This window comes from Colossoma macropomum, unplaced genomic scaffold, assembly GCF_904425465.1.
Source record: "Colossoma macropomum unplaced genomic scaffold, Colossoma_macropomum, whole genome shotgun sequence".
NCBI classification, from domain to species: Eukaryota; Metazoa; Chordata; class Actinopteri; order Characiformes; family Serrasalmidae; genus Colossoma; species Colossoma macropomum.
Window position 1 is genome coordinate 28,458,872 of NW_023494806.1, and position 12,500 is coordinate 28,471,371.

At 48.9% G+C, this 12,500-nt stretch overlaps 1 protein-coding gene across 1 annotated transcript in view; it reads left to right on the forward strand.

Moving 5' to 3' along the window:
- The window catches only part of LOC118827049 (nipped-B-like protein A), a 39,550-nt gene that overhangs the window by 7,218 nt on the left and 19,832 nt on the right, over positions 1 to 12,500 (forward strand). Inside the window, exons 2-21 of the mRNA XM_036598263.1 lie at positions 36 to 212; positions 338 to 502; positions 927 to 998; positions 1,106 to 1,195; positions 1,599 to 1,699; positions 3,376 to 3,462; positions 3,708 to 3,939; positions 4,482 to 4,633; positions 4,937 to 5,017; positions 5,854 to 5,954; positions 7,154 to 7,283; positions 8,207 to 8,289; positions 8,382 to 8,514; positions 9,075 to 9,218; positions 9,323 to 9,409; positions 9,892 to 10,109; positions 10,307 to 10,409; positions 10,561 to 10,659; positions 10,752 to 10,898; positions 11,314 to 11,448. Coding sequence (XP_036454156.1) covers positions 36 to 212; positions 338 to 502; positions 927 to 998; positions 1,106 to 1,195; positions 1,599 to 1,699; positions 3,376 to 3,462; positions 3,708 to 3,939; positions 4,482 to 4,633; positions 4,937 to 5,017; positions 5,854 to 5,954; positions 7,154 to 7,283; positions 8,207 to 8,289; positions 8,382 to 8,514; positions 9,075 to 9,218; positions 9,323 to 9,409; positions 9,892 to 10,109; positions 10,307 to 10,409; positions 10,561 to 10,659; positions 10,752 to 10,898; positions 11,314 to 11,448 — 2,537 coding nt within the window. The remainder of the gene's footprint in view (positions 1 to 35; positions 213 to 337; positions 503 to 926; positions 999 to 1,105; positions 1,196 to 1,598; positions 1,700 to 3,375; positions 3,463 to 3,707; positions 3,940 to 4,481; positions 4,634 to 4,936; positions 5,018 to 5,853; positions 5,955 to 7,153; positions 7,284 to 8,206; positions 8,290 to 8,381; positions 8,515 to 9,074; positions 9,219 to 9,322; positions 9,410 to 9,891; positions 10,110 to 10,306; positions 10,410 to 10,560; positions 10,660 to 10,751; positions 10,899 to 11,313; positions 11,449 to 12,500) is intronic.

The window sequence follows — 12,500 nt, forward strand, 5'->3', positions numbered from 1 at the left end:
GCTGTAACTGTACTGGTCCTGTGTGTGTTGTGCAGGTGGAGTGGACCCGTCTGTGCTGAAGGACCTTCCCCCTGAGCTGCTGGCTGAGATTGAGTCCACCATGCCCCTGTGTGAGAGAGTGAAGATGAATAAACGCAAACGCAGCACGGCGAACGAGCGGCCACGGTACGCTGAGGAGAGCTCGGACGACGAGGAGCTGAGGAACGCTGACTGTGAGTATTTCACTGGATGGAGATGGAGAAATGGAGGGAACGTGGGATGTTGGGGTGACGGGTCTTGGGCTCTCTACAGTGCTGTGCTGCCTGTTGACAGTAAATGGGATGTGTATGTGTTCCAGCGACGCGTAAGCGGCAGAAGAAGGATCGTGACCGAACGTGGGAGTTCGAAGAGAGAGATAGGCGGAGCTCCGGAGACCATCGGCGAGTCCACGAAGGCCGCAGGGGGAGAGGCGCTCGCTATGACGACTCTGAGGAAGACTCGCCCCCGCCCAGCCTCAGTGACGGTTAGACACAATCAATACGCCAATCGGTTTATCAGCACTGTACACTGACCGCTTCATCAGGACATCTCTGAAATTCACTAACATACATCACTGTATTACTAGTTGTTACTGGTACCACTGTGTCGTCAACTGAAATTTATTTCTATAATTGATTAGTTCAGAATTGATCAACTGTTCTGTTTCTTTGGCTCAGTAGAAGCCATACAGTAGTCTGTCAGAATGAACATTATAGAGGCTTTTTAAATGAAATAGTAGAAGCCATATCGCCCCCTACGCTTCCTGTAGTGTATTACAGTCTGTCAGAGTGACTGTGTGGATCATATGTCTCCTTTAATGGTTTGTTGTTTGTGTAAGGTGGTGTTTGTGTAGGCGGTTGAGTCGTGTGTAGTGTGGTCATGTTTGACCGTTAGGTGTTGTGTTGCAGTGGCGCGGAGTCTGAGGAAGAAGGAGAAGGAGAAGAAGAGGAAAGCATATGAGCCCAAACTCACAGCTGAGGGTAAAGCTCCGCCCCTTTCCACACAGTCCACTTCCTGTGTTGTTCTCTCACTGCACCGGTCGAGACTCACCACCTGGGTATGTGTGTCTGTGTGTCTGTTTATGCAGAAATGATGGATTCCTCCACCTTCAAAAGGTTCTGCGCCAGCATAGACAGCATATTAGAGAACCTGGAGGACGTGGACTTCACCGCTCAGGGTAAACGAACACCTGCATCACTGCGAACATTACCCAGAGCATTCACAGTGCTGTGTTTATTCATTGATGTTTTCAGACTGACGGGTGGTGAAATGTGTTATGGTGCATCAACACGTATTTAAATGTTAAAACCAGTTATAATCAATAACATGATTTGTTGAAGAAAGTGGTTATTTGTGTGTAATTTTAATGTTTGTATTTAACTGCTGTGTAAATAGCTCTTCCAGTTACATTTGTCTTCTCAGTGTGTATTTTTAAAAGTGATTTTTAACGAGTTTGATCCTATGTTTGATCCTATGTAGTCCAATGCTGGTGAAATTAGAGATGGTAATCTAAGGGATAGATTTATGTCCTTAATTTAGACACTCTGTGTAACTGTGTTTGTGTGTTTGTGTGTTTGTAGATGATGATGAGATTCCTCAGGAGCTGTTGCTGGGGAAGCACCAGCTGAGCGAGCTGGGCAGTGAGTCAGCGAAGATAAAGGCCATGGGCATCGCAGACAGGGTGAGATACCACACTGAAATAAATTCATGGAATATTTCAGTGATTTTTTAGTCTGATTTCTGTCTGCTGTAACAGTATCACACAGTCGGTTACCGCAGACAGTCACTTCCACACATTACCCCGAACGTTGAACAGAATAGGGCACTTCCTGACTCAAGACTGTGTGATTTGTGCAGTTTGGGGACTTTGCATTGTGATGGTGGAGGCGGAGACTTTGCACTGTGACAGTGGAGTTTGACTGGGCCACAAGGTGGAGAGTTTGTGCTGTGACAGTGGAGTTTGACTGGGCCCCAAGGTGGGGAGTTTGTACTGTGACAGTGGAGTTTGACTGGGCCGCGAGTCTGGACTTTGTGCTGTGACAGTGGAGTTTGACTGGGCCCCAAGGTGGGGAGTTTGTACTGTGACAGTGGAGTTTGACTGGGCCGCGAGTCTGGACTTTGTGCTGTGACAGTGGAGTTTGACTGGGCCCCAAGGTGGGGACTTTGTGCTGTGACAGTGGAGTTTGACTGGGCCGCGAGTTTGGACTTTGTGCTGTGACAGTGGAGTTTGACTGGGCTGTGAGTCGGGACTTTGTGCTGTGACAGTGGAGTTTGACTGGGCTGTGAGTCGGGACTTTGTGCTGTGACAGTGGAGTTTGACTGGGCTGTGAGTCGGGACTTTGTGCTGTGACAGTGGAGTTTGACTGGGCCGCGAGTCTGGACTTTGTGCTGTGACAGTGGAGTTTGACTGGGCTGTGAGTCGGGACTTTGTGCTGTGACAGTGGAGTTTGACTGGGCTGTGAGTCGGGACTTTGTGCTGTGACAGTGGAGTTTGACTGGGCCGTGAGTCGGGACTTTGTGCTGTGACAGTGGAGTTTGACTGGGCTGTGAGTCGGGACTTTGTGCTGTGACAGTGGAGTTTGACTGGGCTGTGAGTCGGGACTTTGTGCTGTGACAGTGGAGTTTGACTGGGCCGTGAGTCGGGACTTTGTGCTGTGACAGTGGAGTTTGACTGGGCCGTGAGTCGGGACTTTGTGCTGTGACAGTGGAGTTTGACTGGGCTGTGAGTCGGGACTTTGTGCTGTGACAGTGGAGTTTGACTGGGCCGTGAGTCAGGACTTTGTGCTGTGACAGTGGAGTTTGACTGGGCTGCGAGTCGGGACTTTGTGCTGTGACAGTGGAGTTTGACTGGGCTGCGATTGGGGACTTTGTGCTGTGACAGTGGAGTTTGACTGGGCTGCGAGTCGGGACTTTGTGCTGTGACAGTGGAGTTTGACTGGGCCGTGAGTCAGGACTTTGTGCTGTGACAGTGGAGTTTGACTGGGCCGTGAGTCAGGACTTTGTGCTGTGACAGTGGAGTTTGACTGGGCCGTGAGTCAGGACTTTGTGCTGTGACAGTGGAGTTTGACTGGGCCGTGAGTCAGGACTTTGTGCTGTGACAGTGGAGTTTGACTGAGCCGTGAGTTGGGACTTTGTGCTGTGACAGTGGAGTTTGACTGGGCTGTGAGTCGGGACTTTGTGCTGTGACAGTGGAATTTAAATTCAGGCAAGTATGATGAAGTTAGTGTCTGCGGTAAACAGCTGTAGATCAGTTTTGATCTGTATGTACTGCTATATGCTTCAGGTGCACCATGATGTGTAAACCTCTCTCTCTCTCTCTCTCTCTCTCTCTCTCTCTCTCTCTCTCTGGCTGTTCAGATTCCCACTGATAAGCTGGTGAAGCTGTTGAACATCCTGGAGAAGAACATTCTGGATGGAGCCAATCTCTCCACACTCATGAGCCCTGTAAGATCCACTCTGAGGATCCTGTGTCGTTCCATTACTGCACAGCCCATAATTAATCACTCCATCATTTCATTTTTCTTCTTCTCTCTTCTCCTGTCTCTTTCTTTTTTCCTCTTCCTTTTCTCGTGTTGTTCTTTTTTCTTCTGTTTTCTGTCCTTTTTGGCTCGGTTCTGTTCTTTTCTGTCTTTCTCTCTCTGTGTTCTCTCTCTCTCTCTGTCTCGTTTTCTGTTCTCTCTCTCTCTCAGGAGAATGAAGGTGAAGATGAGGAGCGTCTATGGCGAGATCTGATTATGGAGCGTGTGACGAAGTCTGCAGATGCGTGTCTGACGGCGTTGAACGTGATGACGTCTCCTCACATGCCCAAAGCCGTGTACATCGAGGACGTGATTGAGAGACTGCTTCAGTTCACTAAGTTCCACCTGCAGAACACGCTGTACCCTCAGTACGACCCCGTCTACCGCATAGACCCTAAAGGAGGTCAGCAGTCCCACCTCTAACCCCGCATGGCACCACGATCACTCACGTCGTTAGGACCGAGCAGTTTAGCCCCACCCATTCAGCCTACAGCAGTTTAGCCCCGCCCATTCAGCCTACAGCAGTTTAGCCCCGCCCATTCAGCCTACAGCAGTTTAGCCCCACCCATTCAGCCTACAGCAGTTTAGCCCCGCCCATTCAGCCTACAGCAGTTTAGCCCCGCCCATTCAGCTACAGCAGTTTAGCCCCACCCAGTTTAGCCCCGCCCATTCAGCTACAGCAGTTTAGCCCCACCCATTCAGCTACAGCAGTTTAGCCCCGCCCATTCAGCTACAGCAGTTTAGCCCCACCCATTCAGCTACAGCAGTTTAGCCCCGCCCATTCAGCTACAGCAGTTTAGCCACGAGGAAGTTATAAGGAGTGTTTCAGCCCAGCTGAATGTTTTCTCAATGCTCTCTCTCTCTCTCTCTCTCTCTCTCTCTGTCTCTCTCTCTCTCTGTCTCTCTCTCTCTCTCTGTCTCTCTCTGTCTCTCTCTCTGTTTCAGGCTCCATGCTGAGCTCGAAGGCTAAGCGTGCTAAGTGCTCCACTACTAAGCAGAGGGTGATCATCATGCTGTATAATAAAGTGTGTGACGTGGTCAGTAACATCTCAGAGCTCTTAGAGATCCAGCTGATGACTGACACCACCATCCTGCAGGTACGACCGTTTCCTCTGTGTCTGCAGCTCTCTGTCTCTCTCTCTCTCTGTCTCTCTTTCTGTCTCTCTCTCTCTCTCTCTCTCTCTCTGTATTCTCTCTCTCTCTCTCTCTGTCTCTCTTTCTGTCTCTCTCTCTCTCTCTCTCTCTCTCTCTCTCTGTATTCCCTCTCTCTCTCTCTCTCTCTGTATTCTCTCTCTCTCTCTCTCTCTCTCTCTGTATTCTCTCTCTCTCTCTCTCTCTGTGGTTCTGTGGTGTCTCTCGCTCTCTGCTCCTCCCTGATGGGTGCTGTGTTCTGTGTGTAGGTGTCGTCTATGGGGATCACTCCGTTCTTCGTGGAGAACGTGAGCGAGCTGCAGCTGTGTGCTATCAGGCTGGTGACGGCGGTGAGTTTTTCTCACTCTGTTTTTTTGGTTTTCCTGCTCTAACAGACTGCAGCGCGCTCTGCACGCGCTCAGTGTAGACCTGCACACCAGGTGTTCTCACAGATACAGTAAAAACTGCTGCTACAAATACATATTTACTTTGTCTGTAGCAGCTTAAAGGGGAATTTCACCAAGTTCTCAAAATTCCCCCATAATTCAGTGTGTGAGGTGTAATCAGAGAGGTTCAGAGTGGTTTGGTGTGAAATGGTTCAGATGTCTTTACAGTGGTGGTGATGGGAACCAGGGGTCGCCATGACTACAACACAGATATAGACATTTTATTTACTATCCAGAACCACCAGTGAACCATACACGAGTCTTCTGAGCTTATATGGATGTTGATGATGGAAAATAGTGGAAAATCTGAAATAATAAGTTTTCTTTGGGGACTATTTTGCCTCACAGCGCCCTGCATGTATCCCTCCACCATGAATGGAGTTGAAGTTCTCTAAACTATCATAAAACAGTGTCTCAGTCATCAGGCAGTGAATTCATAACCATTTCATGTAGGAACTTTCTGTGAGGGAGCTTTTAGAGGTGGACGTCTGGTTCCTATCACCACCACTGTGAACAGTTCTGACTCGGTAAGTTTATCTAGAACAGAGCGTTTCACACCAAACCACTCTGGTTACGTCTCAACTGTTCAAATTTGCAGAAGACTGTAATTCCCTCTACCAGTGGGGTGGAATAGGGTAGAATAGAAACACTACATTTTAGAGGTTTTATAGTTGTTTTAAAGCCTGATCGGTCAGTAGAAGTTCTTCCACGTACGTTAATGTAATACGTCTGTGCTGCAGGTGTTTTCTCGCTATGAAAAACACAGGCAGTTAATTCTGGAGGAGATTTTCACCTCTCTGGCCCGACTGCCCACCAGCAAGCGCAGCCTCAGGAACTTCAGGTACGTACATCTGTGTGTGTTACGTGTGTGTGTTACGTGTGTGTGTGTTACGTGTGTGTGTTACGTGTGTGTGTTACGTGTGTGTTACGTGTGTGTGTTACGTGTGTGTGTGTTACGTGTGTGTGTTACGTGTGTGTTACGTGTGTGTGTTACGTGTGTGTGTTACGTGTGTGTGTTACGTGTGTGTGTGTTACGTGTGTGTGTTACGTGTGTGTGTGTTACGTGTGTGTGTTACGTGTGTGTGTGTTACGTGTGTGTGTTACGTGTGTGTTACGTGTGTGTGTTACGTGTGTGTGTTACGTGTGTGTGTTACGTGTGTGTGTGTTACGTGTGTGTGTTACGTGTGTGTGTTACGTGTGTGTGTGTTACGTGTGTGTGTGTTACGTGTGTGTGTGTTACGTGTGTGTGTTACGTGTGTGTGTTACGTGTGTGTGTGTTACGTGTGTGTGTTACGTGTGTGTGTTACGTGTGTGTGTGTTATGTGTGTGTGTTACGTGTGTGTGTTACGTGTGTGTGTGTTACGTGTGTGTGTTACGTGTGTGTGTTACGTGTGTGTGTTACGTGTGTGTGTTACGTGTGTGTGTGTTACGTGTGTGTGTTACGTGTGTGTGTATCTTATCTGTGTATGTGTTAGTATTGGAGCTAGCAGCCAGTATTAGCGACCCACTGTATTATCAATACAGCATAAGGCTGATCTGGAGAGTCTGAAAACAAAACACCGTGAATCTATAAAATGGAGCCCAATGTAATGTTTGGCTTGAGAATAACATGATAGCTCAAAAAAGAGAAGCGCAGCTCCCATTAGTTCACAGGACTACCATCTATCACTGCTGTCCAAACAGATCAATCTCCATTTGTTCATTTCTGTGTTTCTCCAAACAAACAAACATCTCCTGACTTTAACTTACAGTAAAAGTCCAGAATGTCTTTTTCTTTCTGTAAATTTACCGTTTTTTGTTTTTTGGACTGTGAAGATTGATTTTTAGCGTCGTGACCACCGAGAACTGATGAACAGTCAGTAAAGTGCTGTTTACCTGAAACTAGAAGCATTGCAGCAAATAACATAAAATGATTTGTACAGATGTTGTCAGTTATTTTAATTTTAAACTCCGTATTAGCCACAAATGGACAGGCCGGTCAGGTGGTTTGTACCTGTGACCGTACAGATTGTGTGATAAGTCTGTATACTGTGTGTTTAGGCTGAACAGCAGTGATGACGAAGGAGAGCCGGTGTACATTCAGATGGTGAGCGCTCTGGTTCTCCAGCTCATCCAGTGTGTGGTGCACCTCCCCTCCGACAGAGACCTCACAGAGGAGGACCACAAGAAGGTACCTGCACTCCGACGGAGCACCTGCTCTGTGGAACTGAGGAACGCCATTCAGTGTCGGTGCTGCAATCAGGGTTCTCTCAGATCCGTAAAAAGGCACAGAAACAGAAATCAAACAAAACCGTTAAAGCTTTTCTTTCTAAGCAGGTTAATCTGGTGTGGCCACAGTGGACCTGAGCAGAGTGTGTCCTGTGAACAACTGTCCACCGTCCTCTAAACAGCTGATGAATTTTGCCCAAAGGCTTCTCTTTTAGTGTGAACTGGGTGTCCTAATCAGTGCGTACGTAAGCAGGGTCCTCACCAATCACAAGGCTGGTGTGGTTTGCCCCGCCCACTCAGCCAACCACCGAGTGAACGCTCACTGAGCACGTGTAACTGAGCTGACGAGAACGTCCGTTTGTTCATTCAGGTGGCTACACCAGTGTTTCCTGGGTGCAGATCCTGCAGTAAAGCGGATAAGAACCTTCTGTAAGGCGTATATGTTCTTCGTAGTGAGGGGGCACAGTCGCGCCAGGGTCTCCAACACCACCTGTATATCTAGAGCCCGTTTCATATAAAGGGTTATATAACTGTATGTACTGTATTTCTACTTCATCTGAATACAAACCGTGTTAGTGAATGTGCCGCTGTGTTGTCAGAGCAGGAGGAGAGCTGATCTCAGAGGGTGAAGCACTCTGAACATGACTGGAAACGCTGTGTGTGTGTGTGTGTGTCTGTGTGTGTGTGTCTCTGTGTGTGTGTGTGTGTGTGTCTGTGTGTGTATGCGTGTGTGTCTGTGTGTGTGTGCGTGTCTGTGTGTGTGTCTCTGTGTGTGTGTGTGTGTGTGTGTGTGTGTGTGTGTCTGTGTGTGTGTCTGTGTGTGTGTGTGTGTCTGTGTGTGTGTGTGTGTCTGTGTGTGTGTGTGTGTGTGTGTGTGTGTTTCAGGTGGATGAGGACGTGCTGATCACGAACTCGTACGAGACGGCTCGGCGGACGGCTCAGAACTTTCTCTCCGTCTTCCTGAAAAAGTGAGCGCCCTCCTCTTACCGTACCTCCACACTGCTCAGGGCCTGTGTGAGGGTGGGAGCTCACCTGTGACCTGTGTGTGTCTGTGCTGCAGGTGTGGCAGTAAGCAGGGCGAGGAGGACTACAGGCCGCTGTTTGAGAACTTTGTGCAGGATCTTCTGTCTACAGTGAACAAACCGGAGTGGCCTGCGTCTGAACTGCTGCTCAGTCTGCTGGGGAGATTACTGGTACACACAGCGCCCCCTACAGCACGCTAATGCACCTACAGCTCACATTTAACTGTAATGCAGTCTCACTTCACTACCCTCTCATACGCATCACAGTAATAGCTGTTTATAGATCCCACCTTGTTCTGTCACTCACTGGCCACTTTATTAGAAACACCCTCCTTGTACTTCCACTAACTTGCCACTTTATTAGAAACCCCCACCTTATACTTCCGCTAAGTGGCCACTTTATTAGAAACTCTGTTGGAGCTGTGTTGCAGCTGTGGAGCTGTGTAAGTAAGCGGTTGTGTGTGTGAGGGGTTCCAGTACAGCGGTCACTGCATGTGTGTTGTCGTGTACAGTGGTCACTGCATGTGTGTTGTCGTGTACAGTGGTCACTGCATGTGTGTTGTTGTGTACAGTGGTCACTGCATGTGTGTTATGTACAGTGGTCACTGCGTGTGTGTTACATACAGCGGTCACTGCATGTGTGTTGTTGTGTACAGCGGTCACTGCGTGTGTGTTGTTGTGTACAGCGGTCACTGCGTGTGTTATATACAGCATGTCCTGTCTGTGTGCAGGTGCACCAGTTCAGTAATAAGCAGACGGAGATGGCCCTCAGGGTGGCCTCTCTGGACTACCTGGGCACTGTAGCAGCTCGGCTCAGGAAGGACTCGGTCACCAGCAGGATGGACCAGAAAGCCATCGACCGGATAATACGAGAGGTAAGACGCTGCCTCGATGTGTTTTCTTTCGTCTGTTACGGAGCCGTTTATCTTTTCCTCTGCTGGGATTCCTGTGTGGTTATTAAAGGCTGTGTGTGTTTCAGAGCTCAGGGAACGACGAAACTCAGCAGCTTCAGAAAGCTCTGCTGGACTACATAGACGAGAACACAGAGACCGACCCCGCCATATTAGTGAGTCTCACACACACACCTGCACGTGTGTATCCAAGAGCCGAGTCACTACAGACAAGTCTCAAGTTCAGTCCTCAGGCAGTACAGTCACGTCTGAAGTCATGAATCAGTACAGAATGATCTCAAGTCGAGACCCAAGAGGTTATAGACAAGTCTCAAGTCCTGAGTCAGTAGACAAGTCTTGAGTCCCAAGTCAGTACAGACAAGTCTGAAATCAAGTCAGTACAGTCAAGTCCCAAGAAGATACAGATACAAGTTTTGAGTCAGTGCAGACAGTTGTCAAGTTGGGACCTGAGTCAGTACAGACAAGTCTGAAGTCGAGTCCTGAGTCAGTACAGACAGGTCTAATACAGGCTGGTCTTTAGTCATGATTCATCAGTGTAGTTTTGATATATTACCGAAGGCAGTTTGAAGCAGCATCATCATAATACTGTTATAAGATCCTTATGTCCCGTCTCTAACCCGTCCGTTTGTGTCTGTAGTTTGCGCGTAAGTTCTACGTCGCGCAGTGGTTCAGGGACTGCACTACGGAGTGTGAGAAGGCCATGAGGAGTCAGAATCAGAAGCAGGACGACTCCGACGGTGGGCAGCACGCCAAAGAGCTCAGAGACACTCGGGACATCATGCAGCGAGCCGAGGCACGCAAAAAATTCCTCCACTCCGTCATCAAGTCCTCCACCAACCAGTTTACAACACTCAGGTACTGTTTCATCTCAGAGGCTCTTAGGAGAGAAGATAATATTATATCAGTCGTCATGGTCAGCTGTGTGTATCAGTCGTCATGGTCAGCTGTGTGTATCAGTCGTCATGGTCAGCTGTGTCTGTCAATCGTCATGGTCAGCCTGTTTCTGGATTCGTCCCTGTCTTTGTCCTGACGCTTTGTCCTTTTTGTTTCAGGATGAATTCAGACACTGTGGACTACGACGACGCCTGCCTTATTGTACGCTACCTGGCCTCCACCAGACCCTTCTCCCAAAGCTTCGACATCTACCTGACCCAGGTAACATGATCAATAACATTCACACAGTCACTCTGACAGACTGTAATACTCTACAGGAAGTGTAGGGGGCGATATGGTTTCTACTGTTTCATTTAAAAAGCGCTCTGTAATGCTCTGTAATGCTCATGTGCTGTGTGTGTGTGTGTTCTAGATCCTGAGGGTTCTGGGAGAGAGTGCGATTGCGGTCAGGACCAAAGCGATGAAGTGTCTGTCTGAGGTGGTGGCTGTGGACCCCAGTATTCTGGCCAGGGTAACTGAGACCCTCAGCCCTCTGCAGTGTGTGTTTACAGCCCCTGTGCGGTGTGTGTGGTTAATAACTACGGTGTTAATGATGTGTTACAGTCGGATATGCAGCGTGGGGTCCACGGGCGGCTGATGGATAACTCCACCAGTGTGCGGGAGGCAGCGGTGGAGCTGCTGGGCAGATTTGTGCTGAGTCGGCCTCAGCTTACAGAGCAGTACTACGACATGCTCATCGAGAGGATACTGGTGAGTGCGCGCCCACCCTGCTGCTCACTGCCCCCGGACACAACATTCAGGCCTTGGCCATTTGCCTGGAGTGTTTATTTTGCATTGTGTTTTTTCCCTTCCAGCAAACCACCAGTGAATTTTTACACGTTTACAAATATGCACGATTATTAACAAAACTTCTAATTTTCACTCTCCTGCATGAGATCCAGACCCTGTTTGGTCAAACATAGAACTATCTGCATCAAATCTAAATTTGCCAATTGTAACCATGGTGATAGCTAACTCCTCAGCAGTGTTATTAATGTGAAGGTTTTAGAAGATATTTCCTTTTCCAAAGGGAAAACTGTTTTTGGTACTTCAGCATGTTTTAGTCGTAAATACAACGTAAATACAGTCCAGTGGTGTGAAATGTTTCACGTCTGCGTCTCCTCAGGACACGGGCATCAGTGTGCGTAAGCGTGTGATAAAGATCCTGAGGGATATCTGTCTGGAGCAGCCAGGATTCAGCAGGATCACTGAGATGTGTGTGAAGATGATCCGCCGAGTCAACGACGAGGAGGGAATCAAAGTAAATACATTATATAAATATTTTCAGTAGGCTGGGTGGTGTGGGATTAGTGAGTGGTCTACAGTAGGCTGGGTGGTGTGGGATTAGCGAGTGGTCTACAGTAGGCTGGGTAGTGTGGGATCAGTGGGTGGTCTACAGTAGGCTGGGTGGTGTGGGATTAGTGAGTGGTCTACAGTAGGCTGGGTGGTGTGGGATTAGCGAGTGGTCTACAGTAGGCTGGGTAGTGTGGGATCAGTGGGTGGTCTACAGTAGGCTGGGTGGTGTGGGATTAGTGAGTGGTCTACAGTAGGCTGGGTGGTGTGGAATTACCAAGTGGTCTACAGTAGGCTGGGTAGTGTGGGATTAGCAAGTGGTCTACAGTAGGCTGGGTGGTGTGGGATTAGTGAGTGGTCTACAGTAGGCTGGGTGGTGTGGGATTAGTGAGTGGTCTACAGTAGGCTGGGTGGTGTGGGATTAGCGAGTGGTCTACAGTAGGCTGGGTAGTGTGGGATCAGTGGGTGGTCTACAGTAGGCTGGGTAGTGTGGGATCAGCGGGTGGTCTACAGTAGGCTGGGTAGTGTGGGATCAGCGGGTGGTCTACAGTAGGCTGGGTGGTGTGGGATTAGTGAGTGGTCTACAGTAGGCTGGGTGGTGTGGAATTACCAAGTGGTCTACAGTAGGCTGGGTAGTGTGGGATTAGCAAGTGGTCTACAGTAGGCTGGGTGGTGTGGGATTAGTGAGTGGTCTACAGTAGGCTGGGTGGTGTGGGATTAGTGAGTGGTCTACAGCAGGCTGGGTGGTGTGGGATTAGTGAGTGGTCTACAGTAGGCTGGGTGGTGTGGAATTACCAAGTGGTCTACAGTAGGCTGGGTAGTGTGGGATTAGCGAGTGGTCTACAGTAGGCTGGGTGGTGTGGGATTAGCGAGTGGTCTACAGTAGGCTGAGTGGTGTGGAATTACCAAGTGGTCTACAGTAGGCTGGGTGGTGTGGGATTAGTGAGTGGTCTACAGTAGGCTGGGTGGTGTGGGATTAGCGAGTGGTCTACAGTAGGCTGAGTGGTGTGGAATTACCAA